The sequence below is a fragment of the Aotus nancymaae genome, unplaced genomic scaffold, assembly GCF_030222135.1.
Source record: "Aotus nancymaae isolate 86718 unplaced genomic scaffold, 86718_ANA_hifiasm-v0.15.2.pri h1tg000018l, whole genome shotgun sequence".
Taxonomy (NCBI): Eukaryota; Metazoa; Chordata; class Mammalia; order Primates; family Aotidae; genus Aotus; species Aotus nancymaae.
Window position 1 is genome coordinate 17,912,170 of NW_026988430.1, and position 21,192 is coordinate 17,933,361.

The window sequence follows — 21,192 nt, forward strand, 5'->3', positions numbered from 1 at the left end:
GGGGAGGGTCTCATTGAGAAGGCGGCCTATAAGAAAACCTAGTTGGAAACACTTCCTCTTCTTGAACCTGTCTTAACTTTCTTCCTATGGATAGGCTGCTATACGGACAGATAGCCTATATTTTTTACCTTACTGCATAAACGTTTGTATTACCATTGGAAAGGAGGTCTTGCTTTCAATAGAAGCAGCAGCTTCAGTGACTTCCTATAGCATCTAGATTTCTTATTCAAGCTGTTGCTCTAGAGTGAGAGGCCTCAGGTTCAAGTTCTCTGATCTACCCATGGGGGCCCCCTTCACCTTGTTTTCTGTGCGAGTCCTGGTTGAGTGCCATGAGACCAAACCCTAACAAATTTTTAGTTGAAATAATGAAATATTGATCTAAAATGCAGTTTCATCAGGATGGAGTGAAAAGGTGTGAGGTGGCGGCGGGGTGTGTGCTCCCGCCATGCTTCGTTTTAAGGATCAAAACAGCATACTTGTTACTTTGCAGGCTGGAGGCTTTGCAGCAATGTGGAAACAGCCCCAGTTAAGTCACTGGCCTGGCCAAGGTCACAGCTGTTGTCTAGGTGGAAGCGCTGCTCGGTGTCCCCAATGCTGTTCTGGCTGGGCGAAGCCTGCAGCGGTAGCTTCCCCTCCGTGTCGCCTCGGGGGGAGGGGCGGGACTTCCGGCCGGCGCTGTTCGGCTTCCGGCGGAGGGTTCCGGAGGTGAGGCTGCGAGTGGCTGCCCGCGGACATCTAGGTGGAGCGGGATCCAGACGCCGCTTTCTCTGGTGTATCCTTTTCTCCATCGCCCGCCAGTCTCAGCCGTTCAGCCCTGATCTGGCGGGGCTCGGACGGGCGTGGATCCAGGCGGAGGGAGCGGCCTGCGTTGTCAGGATAGGAAGGCTGCACAAAGGAGGCGACGCCCCAGCCCGGTCCTCAGGAGTAAGTGGGTGTGCCCATGTGGTGTGGATGGTGCGGGAACCCTGTATTAGGTGCCTTATCTGCATTATCATTGAATCTTCATAGCAATCGATTGTGATAGGTACTGGTCAACTCCCCGTGTTGTAGATAAGGAAACTGAGGTCCAAGTAACTGCTTTAGTCCGTAAATGGTAAGAGTCAGAAAATGAGTTCCCAAGCGTAGACTCAGCCATACCGCTGTTGTCTCGCTAATTAAAGACCTGCCTATAAGCGACATTTTAAACTAAATGTCCTTTGAACATCTTTTGTGCTCAGCTCTGTATTCGTGGGCCCTCCGGGGGGTACAGGCAGGTAGAAGCCTCCGTCCCTACCTTCTGGGTTGTAAACATCTGAACTGGTCTACTAAAGATGCAAAGCAAAGTGCTCCGGTGAGTGTGGTACAGGTTGTTGAGAGAGAAAGGAGAGATGGCAATCAGCTGAAGTTATTGAATATGTCAGGAAGGAGGCTGATTTCAGCTGGCAGTGATTTGGAAGATCAATGCGAGGACATTCCAAGTCGGAAACAGCCAAAGCAAAGACTCACAGGTGGGTGAAGGGAGTAAACATGGCTTTGGAATTATTTCCAGTTTCCTCTAACCAACTCGGTTATCGCTTAGCTGTCAGCACAGATCACACCAAGAAGCTAATTGATTTAGGGTCACATCTCTTTCATGTTGCTTTTGGAAAAGATACTGAAGCCTAGGCAGCATAACGAGAGCCCGTAACTACAAAAAAAAAAAAAAAAAAAAAAAAATTAGCCTGGCCTGGCGACGCCTGCCTGTAGTCCCAGCTACTGGGGAGGCTGAGGTGGGAGGATGCCTTGACCCTGGGAGTTTGAGGCTGCAGTGAGCCGGGATCTTGCCACTGCACTCCAGCCTGGATGACAAAGTGAGACCCTATCTCAAGAAAAAGAAAAAAGAAAAAAAGACACTGAAAGCTTAGAAATCTACAGGAGTGGGCAAATAAGATGAATAGGTTAGTAGATACCTTAGAGATTATGGGAAACAAGAGAGTTCAGGCCCCATCTAAAGCAGGGGTGTCCAATCTTTTGGCTTCCCTGCCACATTGGAAGAAGAATAATTATCTCGAGCCCCAAATAAAATACCCCAACACTAACAATAGCTGATGAGCTGAAAAAAAAAAAAAAAATTGCAAAAATGTTTTAAGAAAGTTTATGAATTTGTGTCGGGCTGCATTTAAAGGCATCCTGGGCTGCATGCAGCAAACAGGCTGCAGGTTGGACAAGTTTAATCCAAAGGAGGATGCCGCCTCTCCATTACAGCCAGTTATTGCCAGGCAACCATGCAGCCAGTGCAGCCAGAACTTCTTTTCAAGAAAGCCAGAAATCGAGATTTTTTTAATGTGAAGTCTCCCAATCTGTAATTAGAGGTGAGTCATTCAAATTTTTTAAAATCACTAGAGTGGACCAACCAAAATAGGTCTATTAGACAATTGTGGCCCTTGGACTATACTGTAATATTTCATGGTATAGTAAGGACTGTATCTCTTACTAAAGACTGAGATATTGCATCTTTTGATTATAAATTGTTTCTAGCCTGTTGCCTTCATTCTTTTTTCTTTTCTTTTTAGAGACAGGGTCTCATTATGTTGACTAGGTTGGTCGTGAACTCCTGGCCTCAAGCAATCCTCCCACCTTGGCCTCCCAAAGTGCTGGGATTACAGGCGTAAGCCACCATGCCCAGTTGCCTTCATTCTTTTATAGAATGAATATGAGGCTTTTCCTTCCATTGCAGTCCCCTGAGGGACTCAAATAGCAACCAACACAGTACTCAAGTTCTGAGAGATGTTGGTTTCAGAAAGGAATCTGGAAGGTGCTCTTCCTAGATTCCATTGAATACCTTGTGGTTTCAAGTCTGTTAGAATTAGTAGGACTGGCCAGGTGTGCTGGCTCATGCCTGTAATTCCAACACTTTGGGAGGCCAAGATGGGCAGATCACTTGAAGCCAGAAGTCAAGACCAGCCTACCCAACATGGCAAAACCTCATCTCTACTAAAAATACAAAAATTAGCTGGGTGTGGTGGTGTACCCAGTGTTAAAAAAAAAAAATGCTAAGACCATAGGATGGTAATAGATATTCTTTGGGAAACAAAGCCCTGTGTCAATGGTTTAATAGTACTGGTAGATGAAACAAAGTGAAATTGGTTTCTTTACTGCAGGACTTCTTAGAGCCTTTTTTTTTTTTTTTTTTTGAGATGGAGTCTCACTCTGTTGCCCAGTCTGGAGTGCTATGGCCCGATCTCGGCTCACTGCAACCTCTGCGTCCCGGGTTCAAAGGATTCTCCTGCCTCAGCTCCCTAAGTAGTTGGGACTACAGGCATGCACCACCTTGCCTGACTAATTTTTGTATTTTTAGTAGAGATGGGGTTTCAACATGTTGGCCAGGCTCGTCTCGAACTCCTAACCTCAGGTGATTTGCCCACCTTGCCCTCCCAAAGTACTGGATTACAGGTGTGAACCACCATGCCCAGCCTCAGAGCCTTTGATACATCAGTTTGCAAAAGATCTTGAACACAGGCTTAGAGTAAAGAACATTTTGCAAATGTGCAGTTTCTTCAATTCTGCAAGGCGCAGTGCCTCATGCCTATAATCCTAGCACTTTGGGAGGCTGAGGCAGGTGGATCAGTTAAGCCTAGCAGTTTGAGACCAGCCTAGGCTTTCTGCAGCATGGCAAAACCCCATCTCTATAAAAAATACAAAAAAGAAAACAAAAATGCATATTTTTCACATATTAAAATTTGAATGTGTCTTAATACATTTTCCTCTCAAAGTTGTCATTAGGTCAGTAGTTTGATAATTAGCAATGTCTTAGAATCAGGAGTATTCATGATTAACCGGTAATGCTGAGGAAGGGAATTTGAAGCCCTTGTAGTAGAGGACCTTCAGTACCTGGAAGCAGGTCCAGCTTAACCGAGACTCCTGCTCAGAGCTTTTAACAGTTTCCATCTTTCTCTGCTTCTCAGGATTCTGCCCTGCCCCTCAGCTCTGCATCTGACAGCTGGGATCTTGGGATCCTGTTTTCCTAAGCTTGCCGGAATTCCTGCAGTCCTCATGTGAACTCTCTTGGCCTCATCACCATCCTGTCTTAGGGCTGTTCTAACTAAGGAATCCCAGTTTAGACATCTGAGTATCAAGTTCTCAGTGGCATGGGGGCTCCATTTGGGGTATCTCTTTTCTGCATGATAATCTCCTGACATATCTCTGTGTACACAGACATAGTATTTCCATTGGAAACAGATCCTGCCACTCCTATTAAGAGCATCAAGCCTGTACCTGAAAGCATCTCCTGACCTTGGAGTGCCCAGATTCACTTGGACTCTGCTTTATTCTGGAAATATTAATTCATCAGCTGCAGCTCTGGCAGCATCAAAACAGGCCAGACTGATAGACCCCCCAGGAAAGCAAAACTTTCCCTCATCCATGAAGCTGTACTCATTGTGTTGGATATGAGACCTATTTCTTATTTCTTCCATTTATTCACCTCACTTGCTTTCAGAGTCCTTTATGCTGCACGCCTTCTTTCCTGGTGCCCTCTCGTCTCTTCTCCAGTCCTGCTGAAGCTGCTCCTTAGCCCAGGCCCTATGACAGCAGCCAGCATTGTTTCCAGAGGCAACAGCATTTGAAGATATAACTAAAGATTGGAATTATTTAGAAGCCTCTCAAAAGGATTACTACAGGGACACAATGCTGGACAGTTATGAGAACATGGTCCCACAGGGTAAGGACTCAGAATCTTCCTTTATTAATCCTGTAGACAATTGTCAAGGGGAAACCGTCATTTAAAAATATCCCCACAGTTTTCTTCTTGATTCCCCCAAAATAAAGACAGACTCTTCAGCCTTAAAAAATTGTGTTGTTGGTTTTTGGGTTTTTTTTTTTTGTCTTTTTTTTGGAGGCAATCTCACTTTGTCTCCCAGGCTGGAGTGCAATGGCATGATCTCAGCTCACTGCAACCTCTGCCTCCCAGGTTCAAGCAATTCTCCTGCATCAGATCAGCCTCCTAAGTAGCTGGGATTACTGGCTCCTGCCACTACACCTGGCTGATTTTTGTATTTTTAGCAGAGACAAGGTTTCACCATGTTGGCTAGGCTGGTCTCAAACTCCTGACCTCAAGTGATCCGCCCAGCTTGGCCTCCCAAAGTGCTGGGATTACAGGCATGAGCCACTGCACCCAGCCAAGAAATTGTTTCTGTTGATTATGGGAAGGCTCAGAAGCAATCCCTGGTATTAATTTCAGTTTAAGAGTTTGCTGTCAATTAGCTGGGTGTGGTGGCACATGCCTGTAATCCCAGCTACTCAGGAGGCTGAGGCAGGAGAATCACTTGAACCCAGGAGGCGGAGGTTGCAGCGAGCCAAGATTACACCATTGCACTCCAGCCTGGGCGACAGGGCGAGACTCCGTCTCAAAAAAATAAAAAATAAAAAAAAAGTTTGCTGTTATTATATGGTACCTTTTAGCAGCGTTCTCCCATTTATATTATTTTAAAGGATATTAAGGGTAAGATTTTAGTTTGCTGCCTTAGGAGTTTCTGTTTATCCTTTGTCCTATTCAATTAATAATAACCAGTTGATTAGGTTTCATGCTATAAACTAACGGCTTTATTGTTTTTTCTGTTCACCTAAAGTCTAAAACCTCTACATATTTGTGATCTTACTGATGTCAAATTCTATTGCTATGCTCTGGTTTTGGATGGTTCTAGTTGGCTTTCTAGCTGCTTTATACTATATTCTATTATCATTCTTCCATGTAATCATCTTCAAAAATTAGATGAAAGAATTGAGGAACGTTAGAGGGAAAGTCTTCCAGGTGGGAGTGTCAGTGAATTTAACTTTGTTCTCTTCCTTTCTTAGGATCCTTCTTACAGTTCTCCATGATGCCTCAGAGAGCTGGAAATGATCCACCTGGGGCTTCAAATGCAAGTGAAATGGAAATGGAGATAAGTAACATGAGAGAAAAGTTTCTTTTGAGTGTAACAAAGTTAGTAGAAAGCAAAAGTTACAACAGCAAGGTATTTTCCAAAGAAAAGTACTTTCAAACAATAAAGGAAGTTAAAGAAGCTAAAGAAAAAGGGAAAAAGTCATCACGTGATTATCGCCGTGCAGCAAAATACGATGTGATCTCTGTACAGGGCACAGAGAAACTGATAGAGGCTACTCATGGAGAACGAGATCGAATACGGTATTATGTGCATAAAGAAGAATTGTTTGATATTCTGCATGACACACATCTCAGAATTGGACATGGTGGGCGGACACGCATGCTCAAGGAACTGCAGGGAAAATATGGGAATGTCACCAAAGAAGTTATTGCCTTATATCTGACTCTGTGTAAACAGTGCCACCAGAAGAACCCAGTACCCAAGAAAGGCCCTGCACCCAAGCCCATGACTTTTAAGGACATAGATTCCACATGCCAAGTTGAAATACTTGACATGCAGTCAAGTGCTGATGGTGAGTTCAAGTTCATTTTATACTACCAAGACCACTTGACCAAGTTTATTATTTTACGGCCATTAAAAAGCAAACAGACCCATGAGGTGGTCAGTGTCTTGTTAGATATTTTCACAATTCTTGGTACACCCAGTGTGTTAGACTCCAACAGTGGCATTGAGTTTACAAACCAGGTTGTTCATGAGCTCAATGAGTTGTGGCCAGACCTAAGGATTGTGTCTGGTAAGCACCACCCTGGCAACGCCCAGGACTCCCTGGAAGGAGCAAGCCGTGATATAAAGAACATGATAAGTGCCTGGATGCAGAGTAACTACTCATGTCACTGGGCCAAAGGCCTCCGATTCGTGCAGATGGTGAGGAATCAGGCTTTCGACGTTTCCTTGCAGCAAAGTCCATTTGAGGCAATGTTTGGTTGTAAAGCCAAATTTGGGCTATATTCCTCAAACTTGCCTCGGGAAACTGTGGCTACTTTACAAACAGAAGAAGAGCTAGAAATTGCTGAAGAACAGCTAGAAAATAGCCTTTGGATCAGGCAGGAAGAAAGGACTGAGATTGGAGCTGACAGATCTGATATGGATGATGACATTGATCCCACTCCTGAAGCTACAGTACCCAGCACCTCACAAGGGGCTTCCGGCCTCCTCTGCTGGTGAACAGATGCCTGCTGGGGAGACTCACACACAGGTGTGTCTCTGAGCATTAGTCATCTGAGAACTGTTGCCAGAGGCCACAGGGGAAGGGACTGAAGGCCCCACTCTCGGGTCAAGTTGTACATGGTAGTCCTTGCTCAAAAGGGGAAAACTTGATTGGGTCTGTGTATTTATTCTTAGGGCTGCTATAAAAAGTTACCACAGCCTGGCCGGACACGTGGCTCACACCTATAATCCCCGCACTTTGGGAGGCCGAGTCGGGTAGATCACTTGAGGTCAGGAGTTCAAGACTAGCCTGGCCAACGTGGTGAAACCCTGTATCTACTAAAAATACAGAAATTTGCTGGGCATGGTGGCATGTGCCTGTAATCCCAGCTAACTGGGAGGCTGAGGCAGGAGAATTGTTTGAACCCAGGAGGCAGAGGTTTCAGTGAGCCAAGACTGTGCCACTGCACTCCAACCTGGGTGACAGAGCAAGACTCTGTCTCAAAAAAATAAAAATAAAAAATTACCGCCACCTGGGTGACTTAACAGAAATTGAGTCTCACAGTTCTGGCCGGGCGCGGTGGCTCAAGCCTGTAATCCCAGCACTTTGGGAGGCCGAGGCGGGTGGATCACGAGGTCGAGAGATCGAGACCATCCTGGTCAACATTGTGAAACCCCGTCTCTACTAATACAAAAAAAATTAGCTGGGCACGGTGGCGCGTGCCTGTAATCCCAGCTACTCAGGAGGCTGAGGCAGGAGAATTGCCTGAACCCAGGAGGCGGAGGTTGCGGTGAGCCGAGATCGCGCCATTGCACTCCAGCCTGGGTAACAAGAGCGAGACTCCATCTCAAAAAAAAAAAAAAAAAAAAAAAAAAATACAAAAAATTAGCTAGGCATGGTGGCGCGTGCCTGTAATCCCAGCTACTCAGGAGGCTGAGGCAGGAGAATTGCCTGAACCCAGGAGGTGGAGGTTGCGGTGAGCCAAGATCACGCCATTGCACTCCAGCCTGGGTAACAAGAGCGAAACTCCATCTCAAAAAAAAAGAAAAGAAAGAAAAAGAAGTGGCATTTCAATCAGTGGGAAGGGATGTATTATTCTGTTAATAGTGCTGGATCAGTTGACTGTCCATTTGACAAAAATGAAGTCTGACCCTTAAACATTAAAATTTTAAAAACTGTAATAAAAATATTGGGGAAAAAAGTTTTGTGACCTTGGAATGGAGAAAATATTAATATATTTGGCTACGTAAAAATAAAAACTGGTATGGAAAATAATGCCATTTAAAAGGAAAATAGGGCCAGGAAGGGTGGCTTACGCCTGTAATCCCAACACTTTGGGAGGCTGAGGCAGGCAGATCACGAGGTCAAGAGATCAAGACCATCCTGGCCAACATGGTGAAACCCCGTCTCTACTAAAATACAAAAAATTAGCCAGGTGTGGTGGCGTGCACCTGTAGTTCCAGCTACTCGGGAGGCTGAGACAGGGGACTCGCTTGAACCCAAGAGGTGGAGGTTGCAGTGAGCCACAAGGTTGCAGTGAACCAAGATCACGCCACTCCACTCCAGCCTGGCAACAGAGAGCAAGACTCCATCTCAAAAAAAAAAAATAAAAAAGTAGTAAATAGTCTGAGTGTGGTGGCTCATGCCTAATATCCCAGCACTTTAGGAGGCTAAGGTGGGTGGATCACCTGAGGTCAGGAGTTCGAGACCAACCTGGCCAAAGTGGCGAAACTCCATCTCTACTAAAAATACAAAAATTAGCCAGGCATATTGGCGAGTGCCTGTAATCCTAGCTACTTGGGAGGCTGAGGCACAAGAATTGGTTGAATTCAAGAGGCGGAGGTTGCAGTGAGCTGAGATCATGCCACTGCACTCCAGCTTGGGCAAAAGAGTGAGACTCCCTCTCAAAAAAAATTTTTGTTTTCTAAGAATCTGTTATGATTTTCTTTCTCATCCTTGGCCATTTCTTCTAGTCTCAGTTTCAGCTGTGACTTTGTTGTGCAAGACTCCCTTATGCCTCTTCCAGGCTCCAGTCTTCTGAATACTATGGGCTTCTCAGGGTCAATAATCTCCCCTAACATATTCTTCCTTCTGTTTTCCACTAGTTCTATTAATGGCACCACGGTTCACCCAAGCCAGAAACCTCAGGGTCTCATTCTCCCTCACTGCCACTAGCCAATTTGCTAAATCATGTCATCCCTACCAGTGCCAGATTACATTTTCCAAATATGTGTGCAACAGTATATCTATAACACATGTTCTTTTAGAACTTTGCACTTCCCTATCAAGACATGGAGTTTTTATCACCTCTACTTGAACCTAGGCAGAAATTTGTTCTTTCCTTGACCAGTCTAGTACAAAAGAGTGATAATATGTGGCTTCTGAGGCTGTCATAAAAATACCACCTCATTCTCTTGGAATGGTCACTCTTGAAACCCAGTCACCATGTTCTGAGGAAGCCCAAGCAGCCTGCGGAGGCCCACATGGAGAGGTGCCAAAGCCCTGGGCCCTCATCCCTGGCTAAGCTCTTAGCCAACAGACAGAACCAACATGCCAACCATGTGAGTGAGTCATCTTAAAAGTAGACTTTCTAGCCACAGTTCATCTTCCATTCAATACTGTATAGAACAGAGACAAGCCCTGGCCAAATTCCAGAGTCATGTGCAAAATAAATGAATGTTGTTGTTTCAAACCACGAAGTTTAGAGGTGGTTTGTTAAGCAACAATACATAACTGATAAGCTAACTCTGAAATGTCTTAAATCTATTGCCATCTCTCCATTCCCCCCAGGATAAGCCCTTGTTACCTTGGTTGATTGGAAGACAACCCATCTAGTGAATCTTCCAGAAGTAAAGCTCTGCTCGGAATAATAGTTAACACTACTAAATGCTGATTTACCTACATTATTAGTACTGAGCTTTAAATTCATTTTCTTATTTATTCCTTACAGCCCTACAAAGTTAGTTGAAGCTGAAGAAATTAGTTTAAATAGGTGTAGTAAGGACTTAATTTTCCTCTCTTACAAAGAAAGAAATGAAGCTCAGAAAATAATAACTAGCCCAGGGCTCAAACCTCAGTGTTAAGTCCAAGGTCTGTGCTTGTAACCCACCTCCCCTGCTCAAGAATCTCCAGTGGGTCAAGTGTGGTGGCTCATGCCTGTAATCCAAGCACTTTGGGAGGCTGAGGCAGAAGGACTGCTTGAGCCACAGGGTTCGATACCAGCCTGGGTAATATAGTGAGGCATGCATTAATTAGCTAGGCATGGTGGCTCACACTGTAGTCCCAGCTACTTGGGTGACTGAGGTGGGAGGATCTCTTGAGCTCAGGAGGTGGAGGCTGCAGTGAGCTATAATTGCACCACAGCACTTAAGGGGAAAAAAGAATCCACAGGGGTTCCACATTACTCACAGGGTAACAACTTAAACCTGGCATTCATGTTGGAATATAATATGGTCCCAACTACCTTTGCAGCTTTGGAATTGAGGCATCATGTCTAGACACATGAATTTCCTGGTTGCACTTGTTTTGTGTGGGGTGGCAGGAAGAAACTCAGGCCGTTGGCTACTCTAGGCACTGCCAGAGTCACTTATTCTTTCTGGAACTTGGCTTCCTCACGTAAAGTGAGAGACAATTGGACCAACTCGTATTAAAGTTCTCTTCCAGTTCTGCTCTGTGTAGTGTGAAAACTGCCATCTTGTACTTCTGTACTTCCTACCTCTTCTAGAACCCCAGCCCAAGCTTCCTGCTGGGGCACATGTCCCCACTTCCGAGAGGGAGAGAAAATGGGAGGCTTAGAGATGAACGCTTTTGTGAATGTTCTCTATTTACCACTGTCTCAGAACTAGCTTTGGCCTCCTATTGCGGAATAGAATCTGCTTGTTTGCAGCTCTAGGGGTAGAAGGAATATTTTCTTCTGACATTTCTGAGATCCTATTACCAATGGTTTTTTGAGACTAAGCATTGGAATGTCATTAATTAGTACTGAGAAGGAAGGGCAGCGAGGGAGGCAACTGAGAAGCTCAGACTTATGGTCCTGCTTCCAAATTATTTTGCATGCTTTCTGGACGTTAGTGCAAACAGACCATTAAAGTATGGTTTGCCAAGGTTAGGTTCAATCACCGCATAAGCCAGTTACCTCTGCAGTTACTTTAACCTTCTTCAATGTGGTGACTTTTGGTTGTTAAATTTTAAGGGAAAAGGTTTTGTTTGTTTGTTTGTGATTTACAGTTCTTCCTTCCACTTGTTTTATGAAAGTTTTGCAGAAATTGATTTGAAACCTGAAATACTGTGAAATATAAAAGAGCAAGAGGTATCCCAGGACTCTTATTCAAAAAGTTGACTGATGGCAAAAGAAGTCTGTCCTTGGAATCTTCAGAATTTTGTTCAGAATTCTATTCCTTTGAACTTATTGAATTTGATTTCTTTTTTAGTTCCTGGTTCTCCTTATTTTTATCTTGGTGCTAATCTTTGTTTACCCAGGTTCTGACACTTTTACCCTAGAATGAATTACCCCAGATGGTCGACTCTACTGTGTTTTCCAAGCAAACAAAGTAGGCAGGAAATGTAAGCTTCCTGAGTAAAACTGCCCTTCCGCTTTAATGTGAGACTTTGCCTTTTAGAATCATATTTATCTTTGTCTACTTTTCTTAGTTACAATTGATTTATGATTATTATTTTGGTTTGGATCTAGTTAGGGTTTCCCTTTTCCAGTTAAAATTTGGTCCTGATATTTTGCTTTTTGCTTCTCCACATCTCAATTTGTTAAATCTTATTGTTCTGTTTAACTTGAACTGCTACATCCTTTCTGTTGACTAGCTCCTTGCTCAGAATAACTTTTCCACACCTGGAACTTTGACATAAGAGTTCTCTTTATGGTTGTGCACTTCCCACGACATTACGGGGTGGGTATGTAGCAGATGAGGGTTTGTGAGCCTTTCCTCTGGGTTTTGCACAGATGGCTCACTCCTAACTTTGGCGAGTCATTCAGTAGCCAGATGTTTGCCTCTTTCCTCCTCCCAACTCTACCCCCACAGTTCAGTGTACTGTTCTTTGAATGACATCCCCTCTCTTTTTGCCTCTCTTTCTCCCGATGCAATGGCAGGAATCCTGGAAATGGCTGCCTTAAATGTAGGGACCATTAGGATCTTGCTCAACACACAGCCCGGATCACCTGTAATAATACAGCTGCCTCCCAGTCCTGAATAGGGTGTAGAGAGCCATTCCAGACACCTGAAACTGCCATCCTTCTTCATCTCTAGATGCAGGGGCTCTCTGTATCAGGAAGAAAGCCTCTCTGAAATCCACTGTCATTCTGGGTTTTCCTTGACCAGCTCTCCTTACCTACCCCATTCTCTAGCCTGTCAGTTTCATTTATTGATTAGACATTTGTAAGCACCAAGTATGTAACCAGGCATCATGCTGGCCTTTGGAGGTACCAACAAGTAAAGAGACTGCTAAATGCAGAAAAATGGGCACAGAGTAAAGATTTGTAAGTCTAAAGGAGTGCTCAGTGAGAAGTCACGCAGGCTAAGTTTTGGATCACTGCTGAATGTTCTCCATGCTGCCTACTTTGTATTAGAGGACTTCTTGCAGGGAAATGTAATCAGCAGGATCCTCACTCGGAGACCTTGCAGACGCCACCTTAACTCAGTAATCAAAGTTAGCTGCCCCAGTGTACGTACAACTACTGCTGCTCCTGATAGGATGCACTGAGAACATTTCTGTGACATTTCTACCACTGATGCACCACTTGAAGCTAATTAAGAAGAGACAAAAGACAAACCCAGATTGAGGGGCATTCTGCAAAATAATTGCCCTGTACCCTTTAAAAAATGGCAATGTTGCCAGACATGGTGTCTCATGCCTGTAATCCCAGCACTTTGGGGGGCCGAGGCGGGCAGGTCACCTGTGGTCAGGAGTTTGAGACCAGCCTGACGACATAGGGAAACCCTGACTCTACTAAAAATACAAAATTAGCTAGGCGTGGTGGTGTGTGCCTGTAATCCCAGCTAATCCAGAGGCTGAGGCAGGAGAATCGCTTGAACCCAGAAGGCCGAGGTTGCAGTAAGCTGAGATCACGCCACTGCACTCCAGCCTGGGCAACAAGAGCAAAACTCCATCTCAAAAAAAAAAAAAAAAAAAGCAATGTTGAGAAAGACAAAGACCAAGGAGCAATTCCAGTTAAAGTAGGCTAGAGATGTGGCAACCGAACGCAGTGTCTGATCCAGGATCTTCTTTCATTATAATAAGCATCACCGGGACAGCTGGCAAAATGTGAATATTGTCTGAATATTATCATATTGGATCAAAGTTAATTTCCTGATCTTGAGGATTGTAGTGTGGTTATGTAAGAGAATGTCCTTGTTTTAAGGAAATAGATGTTGAAATATCTTGAGATAAAGTAGCATTATGTTGGCGACTTATTCTCAAATAGTACAGGAAAATGTGTGTATGTGTGTGTGTCTATGTGTGTGTGTGTGGAGAGAGAGAAGGGAGGGACAGAGAGATATAAAACAAATGCAGTAAAATGTTAACATTTTGGGAATCTGGATGAGGAGTCGGAATTCTTTGTACGATTCTTGCATTTTTCTGTAAGTCTACAATTATGTCGAAAAAAAGTTAGAAGAATTGACAAGGTCCCACCAAAGAGGAGACATAGCTTCCACCGTGGAAATGCAGGGCAGTAACTTGGCAGTTTGCTCTTCGGCCTGCAAAGGCAGCATTCACGTGAGTGAGAGTCGCTTGTCTTCAAGTCTGGCATTTTTTGTTGCAGATCCCAAAAGCTGCCTGAAAACCTCCAGGCCTTGTGTGGTTTCCCCTTCTGTTCACAGGTATCTTCCTGGCACTCACTGGAATATGGTGTCTGATGAGTTTCTAAATAGGCATGGAACAAGAATTCTCAGAAATACCAAGGAGTTTCTTTTTTTTTTTTCTTTTCATTTTTTTTTTTTTTTCTTAAGACGAGGTTTTACCATGTTGGTCAAGCTGGTCTTGAACTCCCAACCTCAGGTGATCTGCCCGCCTTGGCCTCCAAAGTGCTTGGATTACAGGCGTGAGCCACCACGCCCAGCCCTAAATACCAAGGAGTTTCTATCGCACTGACCAGGCTTCACCCGAAACAGTGGTCCCCGACTGAGAACAATTCTTCCTTTCCCCTGGCTGCAAAATAGGGATTCCTGGTCTGTTTCTGCCAAATGCTCTGTGAAAGCAGAAAATCATAAGCCTTGTGTTTTCTCCATTGTAGAAAATTAGGACAGGTGCAGTGGCTCACGCCTGTAATTCCAACACTTTGAGGGGCCGAGGCAAGTGGATCACTTGAGATCAGGAGTTCGAGACCAGCCTGGCCAACATTCTGAAACCTTGTCTCTACTAAAAATACAAAACTTAGACAGGCGTGGTTGGGTGTGGCTGTAGTCCCAGCTACTCAGGAGGCTGAGGCAAAGAATCACTTCAACCTGGGAGGCAGAGGTTGCAGAGCTTGTGCCACTGTGCTCCAGCCTGGGCAAGAGTGAGACTCTGTCTCCATTAAAAAAAAAAAAAAAAAAAAAGAAAGGAAAATTAATTTTTCCTCTTACTTGGCACTTGGTTTTTGGGGTGCTTTTTTATTGTTGGTTAATGGACTTCATTTTTTTTTTTTTTTGAGACAAAGTTTCATTCTTGTTGCCCAGACTGGAGTGCAATGGTGTGATCTCTGCTCACTGCAACCTCCATCACCAAGGTTCAAGCGATTCTCCTGCCTCAGCAAGTCTGTAGTGTATATTCAGATTCACTCTTTGTGCTGTGCATTCTATGGTGTTTGTTTGGGTCTCACTCTATCGCTCAGGCCAAGTGCAGTGGCCCAGTCATGGCTCACTTCAGCCTCAAACTCCTGAGCCTAAACCATCCTTCCACCTCAGCCTGCCAAGTAACTGGGACTATAGGTATGTGCCACCATGCCTGGCTCATTCTATGGGTTTTGATAAATGTAAAATTACATGTAGCTACCATTAAAGTATTATACAGAATAGTCTCACTGCCCTAAAAATTCCCTGTGCTCTAGCTAGCTATTCATCCCTCCCTTCCCACTCCCCAAACTCCTGGTAACCACTGATCTTTTTACTGTCTCTATAGTTTTGACTTTTCCAAAATGTTTTAAAGCTGGAATGATATAGTATGTTCCTTTTTCAGACTTTTTCTTATACTTAGCAATGTGTATTTAAGGTTCCTCCGCATCTTTTGTGACTTGTTAGTTCATTTCTTTTTTGCACTGAGTAATGTTCCATTGTATGGATATACCACAGTTTATGCATTCATCTATGGAAGGATATCTTGTTTGCTCCTAATTTTTGGCAATTATGAATAAAACTGCTATAAACATTTGTGTGCGGTTTTGTGTGGGCAACAGATTTCGGTTCATTTGGGTAAATAGGAGTACGATGATCATAAGGTCGTATGGTAAGAGTATGTTTAGTTTTTTAAGAAATTACCTCTGGGCGCGGTGGCTCACACCTGTAATCCCAGCAATTTGGGAGGCCAAGGTGGGTGGATCACGAGGTCAGGAGTTCGAGACCAGCCTGGCTAATATGGTGAAACCTCAGCTCTACTAAAAAATACAAAAAGTAGCCAGCCATGGTGGCACACGCCTGTAGTCCCAGCTACCTGGGAGGCCAAGGCAGAAGACTTACTTGAACCCGGGAGGCAGGGGTTGTAGTGAGCCAAGATCATGCCACTGCACTCCAACTGGGCAACAAAGTGAGACTCCATCTCAAAAAAAAAAAAAGAAAAGAAATTGCCAAACTGGGCCAGGCCAGGCACAGTGGCTCATGCCTATAATCCCAGCACTTTGGGAGGCCGAGGTCAGGAGTTTGAGACCAGACTGGCCAACATGGTGAAACCCCATCTCTACTAAAAATGCAAAAATTAGCCAGGCATGGTGGCACACCCCTGTAATCCCAGATACTCAGTAGGCTGAGGTGGGAGAATTGCTTAAACCTGGTAGACAGAGGCTACAGTGAGCCAAGATTGTGCCACTGCACTCCAGCCTGGACAACAGAGCAAGACCCCATCTCAAAAAAGAAAAAGAAATTGCCAAGCTGTCTTCCACTGTCTTCCAATGTCGCTGACCATTTTGCCATCCGAACAACAATGAAAGTGAGTTCTTATTGTCCCACATCATCACTAGTTTTTGGTGTCAGTATTTTGGATTTTAACTATTCTAATAGGTGCAGTCATATCTCATTGTTTGAATTCGCAATTCCCTTGAGAACATATGATGTTAAGCATCTTTTCATATGTTTATTTGCCATGTGTATATCATCTTTGGTGAGATGTCGGTAGATTTTTTGCATATTTTTAAATCTTTTACACATTTGTTTTTCTTTTTCTTTTTCTTTTTTTTTTTTTTGAGACAGAGTCTCACTCTGTCCCCCAGGCTGGAGTGCAGTGGCACAATCTCAGCTCACTGCAACCTCCACCACCTGGTTCAAACAATTCTCCTGCCTCAGCCTCCCGAGTAGCTGGGATTACAGGAGCCTGCCACAACATCCTGCTAATTTTTTTTTTTTTTTTTTTTGAGACGGAGTTTCGCTATTGTTGCCCACGCTGGAGTGCAATGGCTCGATCTCAGCTCACTGCAATCTCCACCTCCCAGGTTCAAGTGAGTCTCCTACCTAAGCCTCCCAAGTAGCTGGGATTACAGGCATGCACCACCATGCCCAGCTAATTTTGTATTTTTAGTAGAGATGGAGTTTCTCCATGTTGGTCAGGTTGGTCTTGAACTTCCGACCTCAGGTGATGCACCCGCCTCAGCCTCCCAAAGTGCTGTGATTACAGGCGTGAGCCACCACGCCCTGCCTTTTGCACATTTTTTTTTTTTTTTTTTTTTTTTTGAGACAGAGTTTCACTCGTTACCCAGGCTGGAGTGCAATGGCGCGATCTCGGCTCACCGCAACCTCCGCCTCCTGGGTTCAGGCGGTTCTCCTGTCTCAGCCTCCTGAGTAGCTGGGATTACAGGCACGCGCCACCATGCCCAGCTAATTTTTTGTATTTTTAGTAGAGACGGGGTTTCACCATGTTGACCAGGATGGTCTCGATCTCTTGACCTTGTGATCCACCCGCCTCGGCCTCCCAAAGTGCTGGGATTACAGGCTTGAGCCACCGCGCCCGGCCCACATTTTTTAATTAGTTGAGTTTTAAGAATTCTTTGCGGCCGGGTGCGGTGGCTCACACCTGTAATCCCAACAGTTTGGGAGGCCAAGGCAGGTGGATCATGAGTCAAGAAAAAAGCAGGAGAATCGCTTGAACCCAGGAGGTGGAGGTTGCAGTGAGCTGAGATTGAGCCACTGCGCTCTAGCCTGGCAACAGAGCAAGACTCTGTCTCAAAAAAAAAAAAAAGAATTCTTTGCATGCTGTGGAAAATAGTCCTTTATTAGATATATCTTTTGCAAATATTTTCTCCCAGTGCATGCTTTGTCTTTTCATACTCTTGAGATACTTGGGTGTCTCACTATGCTGTCCAGGCTGGTCTTGAACTACTAGCCACAAGCAGTCCTCCTGCCTCAGCCTCCTCCATGGCTGGGCTCAGCCCAACATTTGGTTTTTATTTACCTTCTTTCTGTTTCTCTCAGAGCTGACTGGCTAATCTTGGCTAGAGCCAGAGACTACAAACTTGAACTAACAACAATATAATTTTTTTTAAAAGCTGTTTTTAAGATAAAAATTTATTTACTCCAGTGCATCCTCCATAGCAGTAGCCTGAACTGTTCCTCAAGCCCTTTGAGTCCCAGCTGGAGCTAAAGCAGCTGAGATACAGGGGAGCAGCATCTCAAGGCATCCCGGTACTCTGGGCTGCTTCTGAAACTAGTCTGTCCTCTTAGGCTTCTGGGCCTGTGATGGGAGAATGACCTTGAAGATTTCTGAAAGGGCTTTTCCCATTTTCTTGACTATTAGCATCTGGCTCCCTTTTAGTCATGCTAATCCCTCTAGCAAGTGGTTACTCCACAACCACCTGGATTCCTCTCCTGAAAGCACTCTTCCCTCCTCTATCACATGGGCAGGCTGCAAATTTTTCAAAATTTACTCTCTGCTTCCCTTTTAATGATAAGTTCCACCTTTAAGTCATTTATTTGCTCCCATATCTGATTGTAGGCAGTTAGAAGTAGCAAAGTAATGGCCAGGCATGGTGGCTCACACCTGTAATCCCAGCACTTTGGGAGGCCTAGGCAGGTGCATTCCCTGAGGTCAGCAGTTCGAGACCAGCCTGGCCAACATAATGAAGCACGATCTCTACTAAAAATACAAAAAATTAGCTGGGAATGGCGGTGGGTGCCCGTAATCCCAGCTATTTGGGAGGCTGAGGCAGGAGAATCACTTGAACCTGGGAGGCAGAGGTTGCAGTGAGCCGAAATTGCTCCATTGCACTCAAGCCTGGGCAACAAGAGTGAAACTCCATCTCAAAAAAGAAAACCAGGGCATCATAATTATAAGACCACAGTACCATGGAGACCTGTTGAACTCAAAGGGCTTCTAAATGGATAGTAAGGTACCGGTTGGAATAATAGGGCATCCTGTTTTAACAACAGGCTGGTCTTAAACTCCTGGGCTCAAGCAATCCTCCTTCCTCGACCTCCCAAAGTGTGGGAATTACAGGTATGAGTCACCATGCCCAGCCCCCCACATTCCTTCTGTAACCTCAAGATGACGTATAAGTTCCCATACCTTGTTGGAGTGTTGGTTTTCATTCTGATGGTTTCCAAGTATACATACTAACTAAACGTCTTTTCTCTTATTAATTTCATGAGTTGATTTTTTTCAGCAAACTTCAGATACATGGTCTTTCCTCTGTGTTCACACGTTCCTGATGTCTCTTTGCACACCCTAATCTCTTCTTCTTATAAGGACACTAGTCAGATTGGATTGGATTAGGGCCACCCTAACAACCTCATATTCACTTAATCACCTCTTTAAAGACCTTATTTTTGTCTGGGTGTGGTGGCTCACACCTGTAATCCCAGCACTTTGGGAGGCCGAGGTTGGCAGATCACTTGAACCCAGGAGTTTGAGATCAGCCTGGACAACAAGGCAAAACCCTGTCTGTACAAAAAATACAAAATTAGCAGGGTGTGATGGCACATGCCTGTAGTCCCAGCTACTCGGGAGGCTGAGGTGGGAAGATCACTTGAGCCTGGGAGGCAGAGGTTGCAGTGAGCTGAGATAGCACTACCAAACGCCAGCCTGGCTGACAGAGCCAGACCCTGTCTCAAAAACAACAACAACAACAAAACAAACAAACAAAAAAGCCTATCTCCAAATACTGTCACTTTCTGCATGGAAATTTGGCATGAGGGACATATAACATATGTCAAGATTTGGAACTTTGAGCTGGTTGATACTGTAGTAAGATGAGACTTCTTGGGGTCTTGGGAGGTGAGATATATATATATATATATATATATATATTTTTTTTTTGAGACGGAATCTCGCTCTGTCACCAGGCTGGAGTGCAGTGGCGCGATCTTGGCTTACTGCAACCTCTGCCTCCCGGGTTCAGGCAATTCTCCTGCCTCAGCCTTCCGAGTAGCTGGGACTACAGGTGCACGCCACCACTCCCAGCTGATTTTTGTATTTTTTTTAATAGAGACAGGGTTTCACCATGTTGGCCAGGATGGTCTCGATCTCTTGACCTCGTGATCTGCCTACCTTGACCTCCCAAAGTGCTGGGATTATAGGTGTGAGCCACCACACCCAACCAGGAGGTGAGTATATTTTACATGTGGAAGGACTATAAGTAATTTGTCACCACAGGGCAAAGGGGTGGTTTTTGTTTTAGTTTTAGTTTTTGTTTTTTTTAGAGATGGGGTTTCTCCATGTTGGCCCCCTCATTGCTGTCTCTTAGCTCACTCTGGGAGAAGTTAGATCTAAACACTGCTTGAGTATTTAGATCTAACTTCTCCCAGAGTGAGCTAAGAGACAGCTCATCAAGAGCCGCTGGCTCTCAGAATTACATGTGGCAAAGAACAGAGGCTTCCTGCCAACAGCCATGAGGGAACCATCTTGGAAGTAGATCTTCCAGCCCCAGTCAAACATTCAGATGACTGCAGCCCCAGGTAACATCCTGACTGTAACCTCATGAGAGACTCTGAGCAAGAGCCATTCAGATCCAGCAATCCCACTATGGGGTACATATCCAACGGAAATAGAATCAGTATGCTCAAGAGATAACTGAACTCCCATGTTTTTTGTAGCATTATTCACAATAGCCAAGATGAGCCCAGGTGCCGTGACTGACACCTGTAATTCCAGCACTTTGGGAGGTCGAGGCAGGCAGATTACCTGAGGTCAGGAGTTCAAGACCAGCCTGACCAACATAGAGAAACCCTGTCTCTACTAAAAATACAAACTTAACTGGTCATGGTGGTACATGCCTGTAATCCCAGCTAATTGGGAGGCTGAGGCAGGAGAATTGCTTGAATCTGGGAGGCAGAGGTTTTGGTGAGTCTAGATCACACCATTGCACTCCAGCCTGGGCAATAAGAGCAAAACTCTGTCTGAAAAAATAAATAAATAAATAGAAGTCAGATATATACATTAGGTTGGACCATATAAAATTGCCAACATTTAACTGCTAACACAACATATATAGTTCAACCTAATACATAGATACATGTATTAGGTTATTATAACCTAATATTATATATATAATTATATTATATTATATGTTATTACACATATGTATTTTTTTTTTCTTTTTTCTCTTAAAGATGGGGTTTCACCATGATGGCCAGGCTGGTCTTAAACTCCTGACCTCAGGTGATCCACCCACCTCGGTCTCCCAAAGTGCTAGGATTACGGGCGTAATTACACCGCGCCCGGCCAGTATATATATATATTTTTGAGACAGAGTCTCACTCTGTCATCTAGGCTGGAGTGCAGTGGCGTGATCATGGCTCACTGCAACCTCTGTCTTCCAGGTTCAAGTGATTCTCATGCCTCAGCCACCCAAGTAGCTGAGACTACAAGCATGTGCCACCACGCCCAGCTAATTTTTGTATTTTGAGTAGAGACAGAGTTTCACCATGTTGGCCAGGCTGGTCTTGAACTCCTGACCTCGTGATCCACCCACCTCAGCTTCCCAGAGTGCTGGGATTACAGGCATGAGCCACCTCATGC

General features: G+C 44.6%; 1 protein-coding gene across 1 annotated transcript; it reads left to right on the forward strand.

Annotated features, from left to right (window-relative positions):
- Positions 1-19: 19 nt before the first annotated feature.
- KRBA2 (KRAB-A domain containing 2) lies at positions 20-8,671 on the forward strand. Its single transcript, XM_012457569.3, has 3 exons — positions 20-772; positions 1,311-1,487; positions 5,812-8,671. Exons 1-3 carry the CDS (start codon positions 592-594, stop codon positions 7,062-7,064), a joined length of 1,611 nt encoding a protein of 536 aa, XP_012312992.2. The 5' UTR covers positions 20-591; the 3' UTR covers positions 7,065-8,671.
- Positions 8,672-21,192: the final 12,521 nt, after the last annotated feature.

What these genes read in the sequence shown, in the direction of transcription:
- KRBA2 (XM_012457569.3), top strand. Translation starts at nt 592, where the DNA reads ATGCTGTTCTGGCTGGGCGAAGCCTGCAGCGGTAGCTTCCCCTCCGTG. An exon ending in CAGACGCCGCTTTCTCTGGT is followed by an intron (nt 773 to 1,310) that starts GTATCCTTTTCT and finishes GGTCTACTAAAG; the next exon opens with ATGCAAAGCAAAGTGCTCCG. An exon ending in GCCAAAGCAAAGACTCACAG is followed by an intron (nt 1,488 to 5,811) that starts GTGGGTGAAGGG and finishes TTCCTTTCTTAG; the next exon opens with GATCCTTCTTACAGTTCTCC.